Source organism: Ambystoma mexicanum, chromosome 14 (genome assembly GCF_040938575.1).
Source record: "Ambystoma mexicanum isolate Mex_15411 chromosome 14, UKY_AmexF1_1, whole genome shotgun sequence".
Lineage (NCBI taxonomy): Eukaryota > Metazoa > Chordata > Amphibia > Caudata > Ambystomatidae > Ambystoma > Ambystoma mexicanum.
In genome coordinates this window covers 550,414,472-550,434,447 of record NC_090940.1, presented here as the reverse complement: position 1 = coordinate 550,434,447, position 19,976 = coordinate 550,414,472, and the positions used below count along the sequence as shown (strand labels likewise).

Below are 19,976 nucleotides of genomic sequence, written 5' to 3'. Positions count from 1 at the left end.
GCGGCTAACCGAGTTAGCGTCACTCCAGGAGTGGGGTCAAATCGGACTTTGACTGCACAGTCTTGTTCAACCAGGAGGTAAAGACTGCTAGAAAGAGTCGGTGTGATAAATTTCGAGTTCTACCAAGATGGGCAGGACAAGAAAGCATTTCCGGATACCAGATATTGACCCCCAAATCGCAAGTGCAGAATAGACGCATGCAGTGAAGCTGCTCATTGACGAAGAGCAGGAAACTGAGTAGATACACTGATCCTTCTCCCTCCCCCTGATCCTTCTCCCTCCCCCACCACCTTCCCCAGGAAATAATTACCAAAACCCTCCGATGATGCAAGTAAGACATCCTTTTATATATGCCATTTAGTCACCTCGGAGACATTCGTACAAGTTCACCAACTCAATTTTTTGGGAGAGTGGGTGGGAGTCGAGTCACCAATTCTCAAGGTTAAAAAACTCTCAACATGTAAGAAGTTTGCAGACTTGGAGACACTTCTACATAAAATAATAATGCATGTAGAGCCCCCTGGATCTCACTCCTGTTTTCAGAGGACTAATGATGTGCAATTGGCTAAAGCAATTTGCACTTATACAAAAAAGGGGCAAAAAACATGGCATTGGCCCACGTGGCATGTATTTATTTTCAATTGTTTTCATCATCTTTTAGAACACACCACTGATGAAGCAGGCGATGGCACCACTATCTCCCCTGGGAAAGTCTCTCCCCATGTGGCTAGGGAAGGACAGCCGCTACCTGATCCCTCGGGCAGCCATCCCAAGGGTTGGAAGGACCATGTGGGGGGAAACAATCGTAATGGGAGTAACGAGGACTCTGTAGATGGAACGCAGTATTACCGCCAATCAAGGGACCCTAAACCACCTTCATACGTCTCAAAGAACAATCCCTCACCTAATAAGACTCATAGGTTGTACTCGTTTTACCATTCCCCTGATGAGTGCTGGGACGAGGAAGAACAAGTCACCACAATGAAGATCACTTTCCCAGTACTGTGGCGAGGGAGAAGAATGGAGGAATGATTATCACTCCTAATGAGAACCACTATCAGTGGTCTAGCCCCCCCCCTCCAAATCCTAGTGGCCAGAGCCAATATAAAAGCAAGGAAAGTCTCAAAAGTGTGAGGAGCTCTCCGTGGGCAAACCATGTGGAAGAAGTAAAGCTAGTCCAGAAAAGCTAGCAGTGGGAAGAAAGGGATGCTTACCTGGAGACAGCAGAATCCTGACGGAGGCAAGGGGCAAGAGACTGGCCCAGCAGAAAGGAGGACCTGCCCAGCTGACTAGGAGAGCTGCGGCTCACAGTCTGCTGAACCTATACAGACACCATGAGAGACTTGTCCAGCAGAGGGGGAGATAGCCAGCCAGCTGAGGAGGAAAGCAGTTTACTGAGACCACCTGACTGGCAGGAGAGTGTGTTTCCTTACCCAGTTGGGATGAAGCTAAGAGATTAGGGAGAAGCGGCAGTAATGGAGAGAGCTGCAGACTAGGGTCTGCTTGCCAGTCCGCAATGCAGCCAAACACCACGCGGGGGAGTGGGGGGGGGGGGGGGGGGGGATCAGGAGGGTGGGGTGGAAGACATGCTGCGGCAGACAGGAGAAAGGTCGACCCAACCTCACCTCACTGAGCTTAGCCGGGAGCACACACAGCCAATTCTACAAAGCAGACGGAAGAGGCAACGCCAAAGGCGTCCGGTAAGCCCAGAGAAATATACATGAGGGGAAGCTTCGTAACTAGTGAGAAATACAAAATACATGAAAGAAAGTATCCGGTTGAGCCTTGTGAACTTCTGTCAAGACAAGTGACTGTTGAGCAGATTAGGAAACCCAGCCTGTTAAACATCAAGGGAAGGGAGTCATTTCGCACAGAAACTGTAAAGTTTTCAATGTTTTAAGTCCCAGCAGAAGAGTATGCCAGGTGAAGACCAATGTGTCTGTTGTGTAAACTGTGAAAAGGAAAAGCCATTTATGAACTAGAATGATATAGAATTCACGTATTGGCGACCTTGAGCTATGGTTGCGACTTAAGAGAAGCTAAAGGAAAGCCATAATATTGTGAACTATGAGAAAAGGTGTATAAAGAGAAGGAAAGGTCCCTGGGGAGAAGTGGTCTTTGAAACTGGAAGTAAAGAGAAACCTTGGGGATGGGAGAAAGATCCTCAAGCTACGTGAACACTAAGGGGAGAGAGGAAGTCCTCTTGGAAACATGGCGATTCCTAAATGCAAAGCACACAGGGAAGGCGGTGCTCCCTAGAATGAACTTGCCCATGAAGAAAACATTTTTGTTGGATTTTGAACTCTCATGTTGAACTTTGACAATTTATTTTTAACATTTGCAGAAAAGGAACATTACCCTTTGCACCTCGAGTGTGAGGGCCAGGGTAGGATTACGGGACACAGGACTTTCTTTTATTTGGACATCTCAACATTGACAGATTATTTTGTTCAGGTAGGGAAATTCCTCCAAGATTAGGGATAGCGAGGAGTTTTTCCAACCCCTTTACATTTAAATAAAGTATTTTACCAAAACTATGAACCCTTTTGTCTGTGTCTCATTCCTGGTTCCTCATATCACCCTCCCCCAAAACATGAGAAATATGCCATGATGGTAAGAAGCTGTGGGGTTTGGTGGGCAGAGCAAGTGGGTGGTTTGTGCTAAACAACCCGGCAAAGGGACAATTCTTTGTTACTCTAGTGGAAATTAGGCAATCTGGGCAGACCAGCTTGTGTAAATAATTTAAACCACAGTTATTCTCTTCAATTGATCGGACTTTGAAATCCTGTACTGAATGTAGAGCATTTAGAATACCCTTGATGTATACATATGTTGGGGGTGGAGAGGAGAATAATTACTCCTACTACAAAAATACTGAAAAAATCTGGATGTGGTACATCATTCTCATCTGCCCTCCTCAATACAATATTTAAACATCATGAAAAAGTGCACATTTCTTTTTGTCTCTGCAAGAGCTACATTTGCATTTTTGTAAAATATGCAAGTATATCATCCAAACACTTTACGTGCAACATTAAATTTACCGTCATTTTCAGTCCCTCTGAAGCATCTATCCCTACAAGAGTCGAGCACTTCACAACATCTACCAATTTCAAGTGCACACAAAAATGGACAATGTGCCTGTAAAAAGTCAATCCCATAATGTAAAATTCTGCCTAATCTAGTGTATTTATGGAGCAAAAAGCCACGATTGACGATGGCCCATCTAAAAAGGAATGTAGTAGGACACTGGCAGCTTTGGATGGTGAAAGTACCAAAGTTGAAGAACTTGTGTTGGAGGTAAGCATCATTTAAGTATTAGGTAAGAATGAGTGCAGTCCAACTGGTGTGGGGCTACAAAAGACTATCTCCTTGGTGTTAGACCCACCTTTTAATATAGGCCTGTACTAGACGAGTTGCTAGTGTGACTGAGCAGTCAGGCTCATCTTAAGAGGGGTAATGTGAGCTGTAGACCTAGTATCCAAGTAAACACGGCACACTTACTAGGTTACTCACCGTAGTGACCACCTTACTCCTAGTCCATAGTCCCCTTTCCTCCATACTTATGGGACATCTCTCCGCCCTGTGGGACGGGACCGGAGCACTTCGTAAAAACATCAACATTTTCCAAAAATGTGTCCCTCCTCTCTTTCCTGCGTGGGGCCCGGCATGCGGCTGTAACCCCGGCCACCTTGGCTCCGCCCCACGCATCACCCATCAGTCCTTTTCTATCGCAGGGTCAAAGACCCATTAGCAATAACAGAGGAACCTTATTAGAGGGGACGGCGGGCGGGCATATGGAGGCAAGGGACTATGGACTAGGAGTAAGGTGGTCACTACGTTGAGTAACCTGGTAATACTCCTATGTCCCGTCCCCTTCCCTCCATACTTATGGGAGATTCCCAAGCACTCCTTACAGGAACTATGGGTGGATGGAAATACCCCTTACTGAAACAGGTTCTTCAGCACAGCCTGCCCGAACTGAGCGTCAGCTCTAGCGCTCATATCGAGGCAGTAATGCTTACAGAAAGCAGATGGGGAGGCCCAAGTAGCCGCTTTAGCGATGGACTCCCAGGGAACATACTTCTGAAAAGCAACCGCGGCTGCCTTGCCTCGCATCTGGTGTGCATTGATACCTTTAGGAGGTTTCAGCTTTTGCACAGTGAAAGATTCCGTGATACAGGCGGTAATACATCTGGAAATAGATGCCTTAGACGGCGGCCTGCCCTGAGGCTTACCGAAGGTCACAAAAGTTCGGGAAGAGCTCTGAAGCTCGGAAGTCCTGTCCAAGTAGAACCTAAGAGCTCTTCAGACCTCCAGGCAGTGTAGAACCCTTTCCGCCTCAGAGGCAGGGTTCGGAAAAAAGACCGGAAGGGAATCCATCTGATTCAGATGGAATTCGGTCACCACCTTTGGTAGGAAAGCCGTGTTCGTCCGAAGGACTACCTTGTCCTTGTGAAAGACAAAGAAAGGGTGCTCCACCGACGATGCCTGGAGCTCACTCACTCTCCTCGCTGACGTAACGGCTACCAGAAAGGACACTTCCCAGGACACGTACTTGAGGTCAACCGTAGCCATTGGCTCAACGGGTTTATGGCACAGTGCCGTCAGGACTACATTTAGGTCCCAAGGCGGGTGCGGACTACGAACCGGAGGGTAGAGGAGTATCAAGCCTGCAAAATTCCTCTTAACCACTGGGTTACTCAGAGAATAAGAGCATTGGTCTATAGCAAGATAAGCGGAAACCACTGAAAGGTATGTTCTGCATGACAGAACGTAAACAAACTACTCTGCTAGGGAGGACACGAAGGACAGCACCTTGTCAATCGTAGCCACCCTTGGATCCAACTGTTTTTCCCAAACACCAACAAAAGAACCTGAGCCATTTACTCCTGTATTGGGATCTGGTCGAGGGTTCCCTGGCTGCCTGGATAATACGCATGTTATCCGTAGACAAGTTAAAATGCTCTAAGACTTGAAATCAGGCACCATGCCGCCAAGCTGAGCGATTGTGGGGAGGGGTGCCACATCTGCTGTTCCCCTTGATGAAGAAGATCTGGGGTTACTGGTAACCTGGTCAGCAGAAACACCGACAGGTGTTGAAGTTCTGAGAACCAAAAACTGTCCGGCCACCACGGGGCCATGAGCAGAAGGGAACAGTTCACAGAGTTCTTCAGCTTCCCAATTGCTCGATGGACTAGAGGCAGAGGCGGGAAGGCGTAAGCTCTCATGTTGTGCCATGGAATCTCGAGAGCATCCCCCAGAGAGGAGGCTCTCAGCCCCCCCTCTGGAGGCATACCAAGGAAGCTTCTTGTTTACCACCAAAGCGAAGAGGTCCACCTACGGTGTACCCCAACGCAAGAAAATCCATGAGAGGATCTCTGCCTTCAACTCCCACTCGTAGCTGACCACTGTCCGCCGGCTGAGAGCATCCGCTGCGACATTCAGCTGGCCCGGGATGTGCACCGCAAGCAGCCAGACGCCATGAAGCATGGCCCACTCCTATATCTGGATGGACAGATCAACCAAAGGTGCCCACCCCGCAGGCAACAAAAAAATTGTGCGGAAGGGGTATCCGAGCATTCCGGTCATAAACTGACCGATAAGGATGCGCACAAGGCCGAGAAACCAGCCCTACACCTGAGGCCGATGGCGCAGTTGTAGGGGTAGCGTTCAAAATGGCCGCCGCGGTCGTGGCGGGAACGGGCGCCATTTTGTCATCACCTGAGGGGAACTGCGGCATGTGAGGAAGTGAGGCAGGGGTCCCCGTCGATGGATCAGGGGTCTTAACTTTAGCCTTAACGTACGGAACCTCGGCAGAGCCAGTACTATGAGGCCTGGAATGTTTCTGCGACATACCAACCGCCAAATTAGCCTTCTCAGGAAGGACCTCGGCGCTGCCGGTAAAAGAAGAATTTCCCTTCTTTGCCCCCTCAACAGATCTGGTGTCGTCGCAAGAGCAGGAACGGTGAGAAACAACCTTCACCGATAAGGCCTTGCAAGACCCTCAGAAATGTTGGTATCTTTAGCCTCTGTACGAGGGACCTCAGACCCAGGTCCGGTAACAGCCTTACTCGCGCGGGCCTCGAACATCCGTTCGGTAGCACCAAGCCCCACCAAGGCCTCGGGGCGCACCCCGGCATAAGAGCCAGTCGTCCAAATACGGATACTCATGGATACCCTGGAGACGAAGTTAGGCCGCAATCACCGACATCATCGAGCTGAGCCAAAAAGCAGCACTCGAAACTGGAAGTGCTCCTCTCCCAAAGAGAAGCGGAGATATCTCCTTTGTGGGTTCCAAATCAGGATATGCATGTACGCGTCCTGAAGATCCACAACGCTGAGCCAATCGCCCATCTGCAAGGAGGAGCGTATCTGGCTGGGCGTGATCATCTTGAATTTCTCTTGGGGTAGGAAAGATTGAACTGGGAAAGGTCTAGGATGGTGCGCAGGCCAGCCTGGTTGGGTTTGGGCACCGTAAACAGCCGGGAGTAGAAGTGCTCCCCATGGGGAACGGGTTCCACAGCTGAGGTGCAGATGTTTCTGAACCTCGGCCTTGAGGGAGGGTGAGCCCGACAGCTGAAAAGGAGGGTCGAGGGGTCGAGTAGGGGGTAAAGGTAAGCAGAAAACCGCTCGAGCGACTGACAAGACCCATCTGACTTCTGTGATGGCCTGCCACGCCTCCAATGAGACGCAATGCGTCCTCCCACGGGGTCTCGTGCGAGCGCGGAAAACCCTCATTTGGCAGGCTTATCGGTGGCGGTACCACCTGAACCTGATGAGGAGACTGAAGAGCGGGAGAAAACCAGCGTACACTGTTGTCTACGGCGGTTATTCCCTGCAGGAGTAGCCACTCTGCGAGATTTGCAGTCGAGGAAGCCCCTAAAACCAGAGTAAGGTCGACCTTGCGACAACAGCCTTTGAGACTTGAAGGGAGCTTTAACCAGAACAGACAATGATTTAGCCGAGTGCCATCTTTGGTTTTGGTGAGCTCTACATCAGTAGAAGAGTGAAACAGCTCCTTTCCATCAAATGGAAGGTCCAGAACCTGGTCTTGCACCTCCTTCGAGAACTTAGTGGCATGCAGCCACGCTTACTGCGAAGTATCAACCCCAAGCATCATACCCCGAGCCGAGGCGTCTACGTGATGAGCCGCAGCCTCCAGGAGATCCTGGGCCAAGGCCCTGGCATCGGAAAAAGGCCTCCTCTGAAATCCTCCAACTTCTCGACTGGAATGCGCTCCTCAAACTCAGACAGCCCTCTCCACATCCACATGTTAGCTCCCGCCAAAATTCTGCATTGGCCTGCCTGAGCTGCAAAGCCGAATTGGCAAAGATTTTCCTCCCTAGGTAGTCCAGGAGCTTGTCCTCCTTTCCCAAGACCTGAGTAGCCGTCGCAGAGGATGCTGCAGGCCTGGATTGCAACGTAGCTGCAACCACCACTGTGAAGGAGGGAGGCGGACAAGGCCACTTCTTCCGAAGAATGCAGCCTGTACCTCGCGTCAGTCTTTTTATTGACAAAAGGTCCCGAGTGTGTCTTTTCCCAAACTATTCGTACCTCGGCCAGAACATCCTTCTGCAGGAAAAGGCCGGTACGCTCCAAAGGAACGCCCCAGAAAGCACGCCCTCCTGTGGAGCAGTTGCCTCGGGAACCGGAACATCTAAGAAATTAATCATGTCCAGTACCCGGTCATGAAAAGCTCTAACAGAGCGGGGAAGGTCCTTGTTGTCCTGCTCGCCTTGAGGGTCATCTGACAGGTCAGGATCCTGCTGAACTGTGTCAGGCACTGCCTTGTCCACTGGGGACAACGGTGGCAAAGGCGGAAGAGCAGGGGCAGGCACCACAGGCGAAGGAGACGCCGGCTGAACCACCAGAGGAACAGGTGGAGCCGGGGGCGCTGGTGGGCAAATTTCCTTAAAAAGCCCTTTGAAATACTCCCTCATGGGGTCGATGCGCAAAAGCACTTGAAATTTACCGAAAAAAGCGTCCTCATGAGATTGCTTTGAAACCTGAGGAGGCCTCTCATGAGTTGGACAAATCCTGGAACGTAACGGAGAAGGGTGCCATGCCGGGCCCTCCGCCGACGTATCCACCTAAATCAAAGGGGCCGCCCCTGCAGGCAACGAAACACTGTGCGGAAGAGGCATCCGTGCGTTCCAATCATAAACGGGCCGGTAAGGATACACACAAGTGACCTTAGGTTCACCCAAAGGACCGAACCCTACACCAGGGGCCGATGGCGTAGTTGTAGGGGGTAGTACCTAAAATGGCCGCCGTGGTGAGAACGGCAGCCATTTTGTCTTCATCTGAGGGGAACTGCGGCACACAAGGAGGTGAGGCAGGGGTCCCCGTCGATGGATCAGGGGTCTTAATTTTAGTCTTAACATAAGGAACCTCGGCAGAGCCGGTACTATGAGGCCTGGAATGTTCCTGCGACATACCAACCGCCAACTGAGCCTTCGAAGGAAGGACCTCAGCACTGCCGGTAAAAGAAGAACCTTGCTTCTTTGCCCCCTCAACAGATCTGGTATCACCACAAGAGCGGGAACAGTGAGAAACCGCTTTCACCGACAGGGCCCTGCCCGGCCCCTCAGAACTGTTGGAAGCCTTAGCCTCTGTACGAGGGACCACGGGCCTAGGCCCGGTAATAGCCTTATCGGCACGGGCCTCGAACATCCGTTCGGTAAACACAAGCCCAGCCAAGGCCTCGGGGCGCACCCCGGTCTTGTTTTTGAGGGAAGCCGAAAGAGAGGCCTCAGAGCAAGGTCCGGTACCCTGCGACTCAGCAGAACTGGCTCTACACACAGCCCCCACAGGAGGGGCCTCGGAAGTTACTCTGGTGTACACAGGCCCCTTACGGAGACCCTCTGAGAAAACTCTGGTAGAATTATTAGGCCCGACAGGCACCTCAGGGCAAACCCCGGTGACAGAGCGATCAACGCCCCTCCCGGCTCGAGAGGAACCCGGGAAGGTATCCCCCCCAGCCGGGGTGCTGTGAAAAGTAAAAAACTTACCGGGCGTTTCTTCTTCTCGTCGATGAACGCCTGAAAATGAGATGGAGTGTCGGAACACCTCCTCCTACCGTTCCAACCGACGTTTAAGAGCCCGGACCGAAAGTGAGTCACAGTAAAAACAGAGTCCCAACGGTGTTCCGGACCCAAACAAACACACTAAACAAAGAGGATGGGGAGCTGCCCTCGCGAAGCGACGATGATGACACGAAGAACAGTCTGGAAAGTCTAATTTAAAAGACAGACAAGAAGACGAACGCTAGCGAGAGCCAGAGAGGAAAACAGGGAAGAAAATCTTCCGAGGATGCAAGTGCGTCCGGCCCCGATCGAGCGGAGAAAAGGACTGATGGGCGATGCGCGGGGTGGAGCCAAGATGGGCGTGGTTATGGCTGTGTGCCGGGCCCCGCGCAGCAAAGAGAGGAGGGACAAAGTTTTGGAAAAAATGTGGATGCTTTTTACAAAGTGCTCCGGTCCCGTCCCACAGGACGGAGAGATGTCCCATAAGTATGGAGGAAAGGGGACGGGACGTAGGAGTAAAAGTTATAATAAATGTATTAATATTCAGAGCACTCTTTAAAGTAGCAATTGGCTATAACATTAATTCCAAGTTAGGTTTCAATTCAAAAGTGAACAATAAAGCAGGTGAGTAATTCAGTCCTATGTGACAAGTGTTCCAGGCAATCGGTAGAAATGACTGATAAAAGGTTCGACCAATACAAAAAGGTCGAAAATGCATACCACCAGAAGGTTTGAACACCAAAAGTTCGAACCTTTGGTGGCATGCATTTACATGAATAAACTGCCGGGGACACCCCTGCAGAACAGCCATAGTGATCAGGGGTTGCAACTGCCCCCCCCCCCCAAATAAATAAAAAGACAGCGCTGGTTCCCGTTCACAAAAGTGAAAGGGAACTGGCGCACGGTAAGTAGGGTGTGCGGGTTTTGTAGAGTTATTAATATTATGTTTGCAAGGGAAATGTACGAACATTGTGTTTGTGCACTTCTAATGCGAACTTTTCAGTCACGAATAAAGCAGCTGCAGTCGGATCACACAGATCCGTGTTCCAGCACCCAGAGGTGACATTTGTGGTCAGTATAACATTTATATAGTATCATCTTTGCAATATTGAGTTTCTCAGGAAACAAAGGTTAGGGTTAAATCAGATAAGTTAGATTCTCCCAAAGGGGTGCAGGCAGTCAATTAACCCGGCACTAAAGTGTTCAACATTTAAGACCTGTAAGGGAACAAGCACTGCCAAACCAAATAGGTTCACAAGGAGACCTCTAGGGAGCCAGAACAGCCAAAGCCGATGGACAAAGTCAAGTTCTGATGCTCTTCTTCTTAGAAATATGTTCTTAAATAGTCAGTGTTCAAAAGAGAAAAAACAGCAACACAAGGAGTCACCTTTAGGAAGCACAAGCTGTAAGGCCAATGCAGGTAAGTTGAGGCCAACTTAGTGTAGGGTTAAATCGCACTCCTAAGGATAGGAAGCACCCCAAATGGCAAAAAGATAAAATACCCCAAGCCCCACAGTACCTTGAAAATGAAGTGTTCCAGCTGGTTGCCTTCACGATGCAATACAGTAGACCCTTGTTCCTGGGTCTTGGTTGTGGACAAAAGGCAGAACCCGAAAGAGGGACTTGGCGGCTCTTTGTGGTTTTGGTGCATTTTCCTTAGCGCCAAAGAAGAACGAAAAGCTCTGGTTAGGGTTTCATTGATCCTGGTCTCTGTTGAGGGGACTCCATATGCAGATTTCTTGCTTCTGTAGGGTGCTCTGGAGGCCTACGAAGATCTGGCCGGATTCAGACTTCGGAAGACAATGCACTCACAAATGGTCGAGGTAACCCGAGTATTGGGCTTCTGCAGCTTTGGAAAGTCGCAGCAAGTCGGGGGTTAAACCAAATTTGTCTTGAGGCTAGTTGGTCCCACCAGCCTAAAGAAGGACATCGTCCTCTGCGGATCTAATCTGTCGATTCAAAGACGAAGTCCACACAGCTGCAGGGCTTCACCGGGCACTTCGCGGTCCAGGTGCATGCTGCGGGCGTCTTCTCTCATCCTCGGATTCTGTCCTCCATTGGTTGACTCTGCTCTTAGACCCAAAAACCTCACTTTTTATGCAAGTTCCCATTCATTCACAGCCCTAAACTGTCAAACACACTGCTGGGTGGCTGTCCTTTTAGGACAGCCAGCCGGCCAATAGGAACAGGTTTCATTCAGGCGTACAGGGAAGGTTCGGGATGCTCCCTCACTTCCTGCATTCCCAGACACAGTGGAGCCTGGGCGGGCTTCAGGGTTGAAGCCCGCCAAAGGCAAACTATACAAAGGGCTCAAACCTGAGGCAAACAGTGTAAAAGCCCAGAAGAAACTAACAAGAAATAGCGAAAAAAGAAGATTGGGGCCATTTTGGGAAAATGGGCACCCTTGTGGGCAGTACTGCACCCTACACTGCAGATACAGGTCTATAGGTAGTACAAAGCCACCAGCCATTCAAGTGAGTTAGTGTGAAAATGTTAAATGAGGAATGGGTTAAAGGAATTACTAGGTAACGCCCCAGCACTCCACATAGGGTGGTGTGTGCTGGACCCATAAAGTAAAGACAGGGGTCATCTTACTATTAACGGTAGTTCACCCAAGAAAATGTAGTTAAACATTAGAGAAGCCCAAAGGACTTCTCAGTGGCACTGCACAAAAGGTGCTTTGTGTCACAATCCAAAGGCAGATGCCTATGGAGTTTACCAGACTCCATAAACCATAAGGAACATAGAAAATCAGTCATTAAAACACAGAAGTGAGAAAGGTCCCACTCAGTAGTAAAATTTAAAAAGCCCCGAGTCCAGCAAGAGCTGGGGGTCTCCAGGGTTAAAGGGAATTGGCACAGAAACAAACAATTCTCACCAGCATTAAGTATATACTGTATAGCCTTTGAATTTGACTATGTTGCAGTATAAACATGGCAGTAGGGTACCGGGACAAGCCAACGCTATACAGCAAATTCTTAAGAGACGCTTTAACATATGAACATGCATGTGTCAAAGCATGACAAGATCACATTAGTAATACATCCTCCATGAGGTCATCGGACAAAATCGCAGTTGTGGCATGGCAAAGACCTGCTCACTTGGCATGAAATCTGATGCAAGGTGCAATCCATCGAGCAACCATCAGCAAAGATCCAAGAATAGCTGGAGCGACATACTCGCGGATTTGGTGTTCTAGGTCTTTTCTGATAAGTCGTTGCGAAGCATGCTTGACCTTCAAGATTGTGTCAAAGGAGGATTCCTCTGCAGAGGAAGCAGATTAAAAGGGGCTATGAAATTGGGCCCAAGGGAACGCAACTGTAGGGCAGCTGAGAAGAAATGGAATTCGTCAAGCGAACCTGACAAACTGGCCTGCCTCTTCCTTCAAAGGCAATACACTCTGCATCCGCTCCAATAAAAAAAAGAGCCTTTATTCAAGCCTGCATCTCCAGGGCATCAAGCAACACAGCTGAACTCTGCAAAGTCTGTAAGGAACTGGCCACTCTTAGAGCAGCCTCTTCTATCATACCCACTCAGGACCTTGGCTCAGCCTTGGCTGCAGATTTCATTTATAAAAACATACCTTTCCTCACTCTCTACCACACCACAGCACACACCAACACCGGAGCCTCGCTTGCTCCCCCCTCTCCACTCCTCACCAGTCACTCCCAATGAGGTCTCCAGACAAGTATGGTCTATGAAGGCTTCATCCATACAGGTGGACCCCTTGCCCCTCCAAAACCATTAAGGACAATATTGACTCCCTTGCCCAAGCCATGGCTGATCTCTGCAATCTCTCCCATTTCCACTGGAATTTTCCCAGCGGCTCTTGGTGCACCCTCTGCCGAACACTCCAATCCAGCAAACGACCGCCCTCTCTCTATCACTCCTTTCCTGGGCAAACTCCTGGAGGAGTTGGTCATCTCTCAGGTGACCCTCCACAATGAATCTATTAGTTGCTTCCACGACTATCAGAGCAGAGGCACAGAAACTGCTCTCCTAACACCAGGGAAGACCTGCTCTCAAACCTTGGCACCAACACTCCCTCTATCCTCATTCTCCTCGATCTCTCCGCTGCCTGAGACACGGTTAAACACAACATCCTGATCGCACGTCTCCGGGACACCCTGGGAATCACAGGGCAGGCTCTGGCCTGGTTAACCTCCTTTCTCTCCGACTGCCCATCACAGGTGAAACTCTGAGCCTTTCTCTTGACTATTGCTCTCAAGCTGTGGCGTTCCCCAGGGATCTAACCTATCCCCCTGGTTCTTCAACGTTTATATGGCTGCCTTGCCACGTGTGATTGCCACTTTCACCTCTAACTTCCAGTGCTACGCAGATGACACGCAACTATCTTTCAGGCTACCCTCAGCCATCTCCTCCTCCACGGTCATATCAGACTGTCCGCTATTAAATCATCATGTGCTGCAAAAGGCCTCTGCCTCAATGCCAGTTAAGACTGAGTTGTTCACATTGGGATCCCTGCGCCTGTTTTCCAACTTTCACTTTGGTCGGCCTACCTTGGCCCTGCACCCGCACCCACCTGTGTGGCTAAAAATCTTGGGGTCATCTTCGACTCCACTCTCCTCTCACATTTCAGACACATTTCAGACATCTCTAAAAGTCGAACTATCAGCTACACCTCCTCTGAGGTATTCTACCTTTTCTCACTTTCCCCAGCAGCTCACAGTCTCCAGAGCCTTGGTTCTCTCTAGGCTGGACTACTGCAAGAGCCTCTTCCTCAACCTCCCTGCTTCTGCCCTGTGCCCTCTGTAACTCATCCAGAACAGAACCGCAAGACTTATGCTTGGCCTCAAGCTCAGGGACCGCATGTCTCCGGCACTCAAATCCCTTTACTGGCTCCTCATGGCTTCAAGGATCAAGTTCAAGACCCTCTGCATTGTCACAGGGTTTTCTGGGGTCTTGGACCTACCTACCTGCAACATTGCCTCCCCAACTACTGTCTCTTTCGAGCCCTCTGCTCATCTACCCCCAACCTTCTGCGAGTGAGCCGGTTCTCCAAGCAGATATTTGGAGGGAGATCTTATCCTCAGCAGGTGCCTCCCTCTGGAACAGCCTCCCTGCGCCCTCCGTCTTGAACTTTTATCTTAATTCCAGAAACTCCTCAAGACCTTCTTCTTGTCTTCTCTTCCGTCCCTCCCTCCCTCTCCCCTGCTAAGCTAGCTCTACGCTCTTTCCCACTCTCCCTCCTCTTACCTACAGCTTGCTGACTGGCCGCCTGGTGTACCTCAGAGTCTCACAGGTCCCGGGGCAACCCCGCCTGTCCTCTCTCGCACTTGCCTCAGGGCCCTACACCCCACTCACCCCTATTGCACTTGGTAAATTACCCTAGAGAGTGGCTCTCTGTACTTACCCAAGCCTCCACCGACCAGGTGCACTTGGACCTCCCTATAACTGTCTGTACTTGCACGATCCGAATTCATGTGCCGGAGGATCATTATGAATGTATGCATGCATGCATGCATGCATGCATGCATGTTCTCCCTTGTCAGCCCTAAATGAACTTGGTAAAAACTGCAGAATCACTGTTCAGGCCCATTTGCTGTGTCTCAACTGTTAAATGCACTGTATGCACTTACTCGGCCTGTGCAAACCATTATCGTCTCAGAATTTCAAGGGCTCTGAGCGACCATTGTCTTTCCCCCCCTCCTTGAGTGTTTTGAAACACTTGCCTGTGTATAGCCGCTTTATAAACAAACATTACCATACATTACCAATCCTAAAGATAAGAACCTTAGCCCCCAAGATTTGATAGAACAGTCAAGAACTGCCCCTGAGACTACATTGGGGGCTGTCATTCTGAATGTATGCCAGAAATGCAATGCCAGGGTTTGCTGTGCTTGTGTACACCCCCCCCCCTCCTATTAACGTAGGAAAGGAAGGAAAAGGCATGTTGCATTGCCAAGGTTTTGTTGCCCAATAATGTACACTATTCTCATTTGGCCGTTAAGAGAACTGATGCAGAGGGAGAAAGACCCTGGTCAAGTATTGATATCTGCACCAGGATCTTCAGTTTCCAAAGAAAGCAGGATGCCACTTCCTTACACCTTTATTTCCTTTCTTATTTGATATTACACTTCATACTAGTGGCCAGTTTATTTCTCAAACTTTCAATGGTCAGGAACAATAGCGTTGGTGGGGGTAGAGGCAGCGATATTTGCTCAAGATCACAATTTTGAAGAGGCAGGAATAGCAACATTAGAATCAATGCCATTATTTGAACAATTAAAAGATTGTGGCTAGATGCAGAGGCAGGGATTATATGGCAGGGTTGAAAGCAGGAGTAAAGATATCTGAGCACTCATTGGATCGGATCAAGTCGCATGGTCTTTGACAATGCCGCATGAAGTCAATGTTGCATGATTGGCATTATTGCCAATTCCTCCCAAGGTCAATATTGCTAATCCCTTTCCTGCAGGCATTCTTGCTGATCTCTTGCCAGCGGGACACTAATGCCAATTCTGCTTTATGGCCCTTACTTCCAATCCTAAATAATTCCCAATCCTGCATTAAGTCATGAATGCTCTGTGAGGGCAGTAATGTGGGTCTCATTAGCGAATGCACCGGAATAAAATAATTGAGTTTGAAATTCAGTGTATGGGTGCCAATTAAAAAACCTCAGTGGAGAAACCCTCTTAACATACCTCAAGGTATAACCTTGATGATGCTTGCTTGCTCCACTTGAGAAGTGGGAAATTATAAGCCAAGGCTGGGGAAAAGGTTTTTAAATTTGGGGGACTTTGGAAGGCTGCAGTTAAGTGCTTGCAGTGCCTGGTTGCCAAGGGAGAGCACTCCCAAGCCAAGAGGAAAATATAAAGGGCTGATGAACAAGAAAGCCGCCCAATTGCAAAACACGACCAGAGAAGAACTAGAACTCCATTTTAATTAAATGCATTAGGACCAAATAAAAAGAAGGTCAACAGCAAACATGAAAAAGGATGCCAAAACTGTAGGAAGTACAAAAAAGAAATGTAGGAGGGATTCCGATCATCATCCACACCTTTACCCAGTCTCGCTTCCAATTAATTTTCCTCCGATATATTCCATCTTGTTTAAGAAGACTTCCTTTCTTTCCATTCTAAAAGAAATCATCCTTGATCGCTCACGTCCAACTAATCGCCCCGTTTGTCTTAGTCTAAAATACTTGAATGGTGACATATCCTGAAATGTGGCAGTATTTTGATTCTAATTCTACCCTACCACGTTACAGTGCCGTTTCCTCCGGCCGGCCCATTCCACCAAACAGGTGTTGCAGGTTACTACATCATATTGCTCCCTTCTGCTACCTCAGCAAGCTGAAGTCTCTTTGCATTGGCATGCTGTGGTCTGTGGCTTCAGATTCAGATCTTTCTACACTTTGCTCATCTTGTTGATGGGTCGTCGCTTTTTGGGATTTTATCCTCTCGACAATGGCTCCTATTGAGCATTTTGCACAGATTTCTTCACCAACATTGTATTGCATGGGACCCCCGAGTTCTTGTCCAGGTCAAAATGTTCTCAAATGTTATAGGTGCAATAGTAAAGTGTTCTGGAATTTAACAGACAGAAGAGACTATTTAAAGTGAATGAATAGAAGGAAGATGCCATGGTGGAAAACAATAGCTTTATGTGTATGCTGTCCTAGCACAGCACACAGAATAAACACAACAGGGGGCTTAGAAGGAATGCGTTTTCAAGAGGTAGTGGTATTAAAAAAAGGGGTTAAGGATATCTGTCCGGATCTGAAATATGCGATACAAGAAAGAAACAATCTGTGGCTAAGAGTTCCATTGTAAATTTCAATCTGAACAAAGACATAATGTTTGCAAACAGTGGCTTCATAGCAGACAAAATACTACTTTTCAGACCTATCTCAAAACAGATGGGAAAACGGGCTTGACACATTAAGGTGATGTGGGAAAAATTAAAGCAATGCAAATCCATCCAGAAAATAAAGTGCTTTAAAAGAATCTGAAAAACATCTGAAGATATAACGTATCAAAAAAAAAAGAAAGCTACAAAAATACGTCGTTTTGCAGTATGAAAGGCAACCTGAAAATAAATGGGATTAGGGTCTTCACAATTTCACCAACCTAGACTTCATTACAAACTAATTAACATTATGACAAGCAACCAGAGGTAAGTGGCCCAACAGGTTTACGCCTGAAAAATAATAAAAAGAACTAGGTAAATGCTCAAAAGCAAGAGTAAAAATACTATAACACATAAAAAAAGGATACAATGGACACTCGCACCCACATGGATAGGTTAGGATCAGTGGCAACAGCAGAGTAGTGCCATAGTAAAGAGCTCACATACTGTTGGTGCTAGACAGGAAGATGAATGTGTTAAAAATGCATCTTAATGTTCATGAATTGCTAGGTACAAAGGAGGCATGAGAGCGGGACAAAATATATCTCCATTGCTGCCCCCCCCCATACTAAAACATAATTGTCCTTCAACTTTAAACAGTGAAAGCACTCCCACTTCAAAAAAGGATCTTGCGGAGATTCAAGCGATCAGGAAAACAAAAACAAAAAATTCAATATACGCAGGCAATCGAACATTCCTCATCCTCACCCCTCCACCCCACCATCAGCATAACAGGGAGGATCTCTCAGCGGCAACATGCTCGCCTTGGAAACAAGACGACACAAAGCAACACAGGTTCGATCCCCGGGTCCGCACTTAAAAATCTCTGGGTATTAAGTGCGTTATAGATGCGTAACTAAGCCATAGTCCTGTAACAGCGCCTCTGTGTGAGCACATCAAAAAAGCAAATAATACCACACTTCGTTTCCAACCAGCATCAGGATGCAAAACAAGGTACACACTCGGTAGGGCTCAACTATGCATCCGTGGACCCAAATATCAAAACTCCAGTGCCCAGCCAGATTCAGGACATAAGCCAACATGAGATGCACATCCCAAAAACACAAGAACAGATGGGGTGCATCTTCAGCTGGAAAATGGCTCCTCAAACTGAGCAGCAGTGGGTAACATTTAATTGAGCATTGAGGAGGGAGGCCATACTCTGGCAACAATTTGAGAATGGAACTTTGATTGGTACTCAAGACAACGAATCGTAAAGCATGTTGTCTGCGAATGACCTCGAGGCCGCCTCCATACTTTTCCTGTGAAGAAAGCCATATTTTTATAAAAAAATGACGGAAACAGTAAACAGTTATCATTCTAGAACCCTGCCGCTGCGGACCAGATGAGAAAACAGCAAGCAGTGATCACGAAGCTTAGGATCTGACCTTGGTGCGAGGTTGGGATGAGTACTTGTTGTGTCTGAGTTTGATGCTGTACAGCCTGCGGTTGGTGGTGCTGGTGCTGCTGCTGCTGCTGCTGAAGATGATGCGGCTGATGGTGCGAGTGTTGTTGCTGTTGCTGCTGCTGCTGCTGGGCCTGCAATAGAAGCTGCTGTTCCTCGGTGTGGAAGCCATCCACCGCTTTGGACTGCATCAGCTTGCTCTCCCACAGCTATGGAGAAACATAGGTGCAGCCTCTATTGAAACGTACCTTTACAGTTGGTAGGCATTTTTTTTAAAGGATCCTCAAATGTACATCTGGCAACAAAACGTACACATGCCATGTTGCAAGTTTTCGCCACATTAGGGCTTGAAGACAAAAATGAAAGCGCTCCGTTACTTACCAGGTACTCCTTGTGGGCACGTCACAAATAACTCAAACCAATTAATATTATGAGGTGCACACGTCATGCCTCCGCAATCCTCCCATCCCACCCACTCTATTGAAAGCTTTTACTGTTACCTGCCCCTCTGTCTCACTCCTACTGACCCCTCACTCCTACTGACCCCTCTATCCTCCCTTATCCTCACTCCCACTCTACTCTTTTGCTCTCATCCTAATCCCCCTCCCACTCTTCCTCCTCATCCTCATCCTCATCCTCCGCCTGCCACTACATGCCCTACAGCTTCCCTCCCAACTTGTACCATACCTTGCAACATGCATCTTACCATGGGTACTCCTGTTTCCTCATCCTCCCACTGTCCTCTCGCATTCCTCCAATCTCCACCCCCACATTGGCACCTGTGCCTCACCCGGTCCCTCCCACTCCGCTCCTCTGCCCTGCCCTGCTCTCTCACCCCTCTTGGACTAAGATTAACATTAGATGGATAGACTTGTGAGATGTAGCAGATTTTGATTCTTTTTGAAAGAGTTGTTCACCTGTGTGCAGGAGCAAGTTAAGTATTATTCTTTAGGACGAGGAGGTTTGCTACTCTTTTCTAGGCGAGCATTTTCTTCTTATGGAAGAGAAGCTTTGGGCATTAGGCGCGTTCTACTGAGGTGGTGTTTGAGCACCAGAGCGAGAATCTATTTTTGAAATCGTGTCAGGAGGCTGGTCCTCTGCCAAGATCAGCGGCCTCTTGCGACAATGGAAAATGTGCCCTTGCTCCCAGAGATGCACAGGTAGAAATTGATCCGCAGATTGAAGTGGTGTTTTCTGAGAAGGGCCATTAGGAGTTCTAGAATCTATCATTGCATTTTTTTAGGGTTACCATTCATACAAATTAAAGTCCATGAAAGGTTGGAAATGTCAATTTATAAATGCAACATAGATTATTAAAATTCATTAACGAACATACTCACACAAAATGAATGTTACTCTTAGACCTACCTCATTACACTCCAACTAGTATATATGGCTAAAGTGAACTAACTTTTCAAGCGAGTGTTGTGAAGCAGTGATGCAAGTTAGGTTTTCATTTTAGACAGACAAATAATAGACTTGTGCTTAAGACTATTTAACTTATAATGTATTTATAGAAACTTAGTATTTCCAAGTATTTCCAACAGTTGCAGACTTTCTATGGATCGTAACAACTATTTTTACATTTTACCCTCACACAGATATTTAGTTACTGGCGGAGTAAGCAGGCTGGCCAAGAGTATCGACTTGTGGATGATTGTGGCCAAGGG

At 48.1% G+C, this 19,976-nt stretch overlaps 1 protein-coding gene across 3 annotated transcripts in view; it reads right to left on the bottom strand.

The window, feature by feature from the left end:
* GTF2A1 (general transcription factor IIA subunit 1) overlaps positions 1 to 19,976 on the bottom strand; it is a 132,032-nt gene that overhangs the window by 81,648 nt on the left and 30,408 nt on the right. For all 3 annotated transcript variants that reach the window (XM_069637856.1, XM_069637857.1, XM_069637858.1), the window contains exon 3: positions 18,290 to 18,515. In XM_069637856.1, the coding sequence (XP_069493957.1) occupies positions 18,290 to 18,515 (226 nt within the window). The remainder of the gene's footprint in view (positions 1 to 18,289; positions 18,516 to 19,976) is intronic.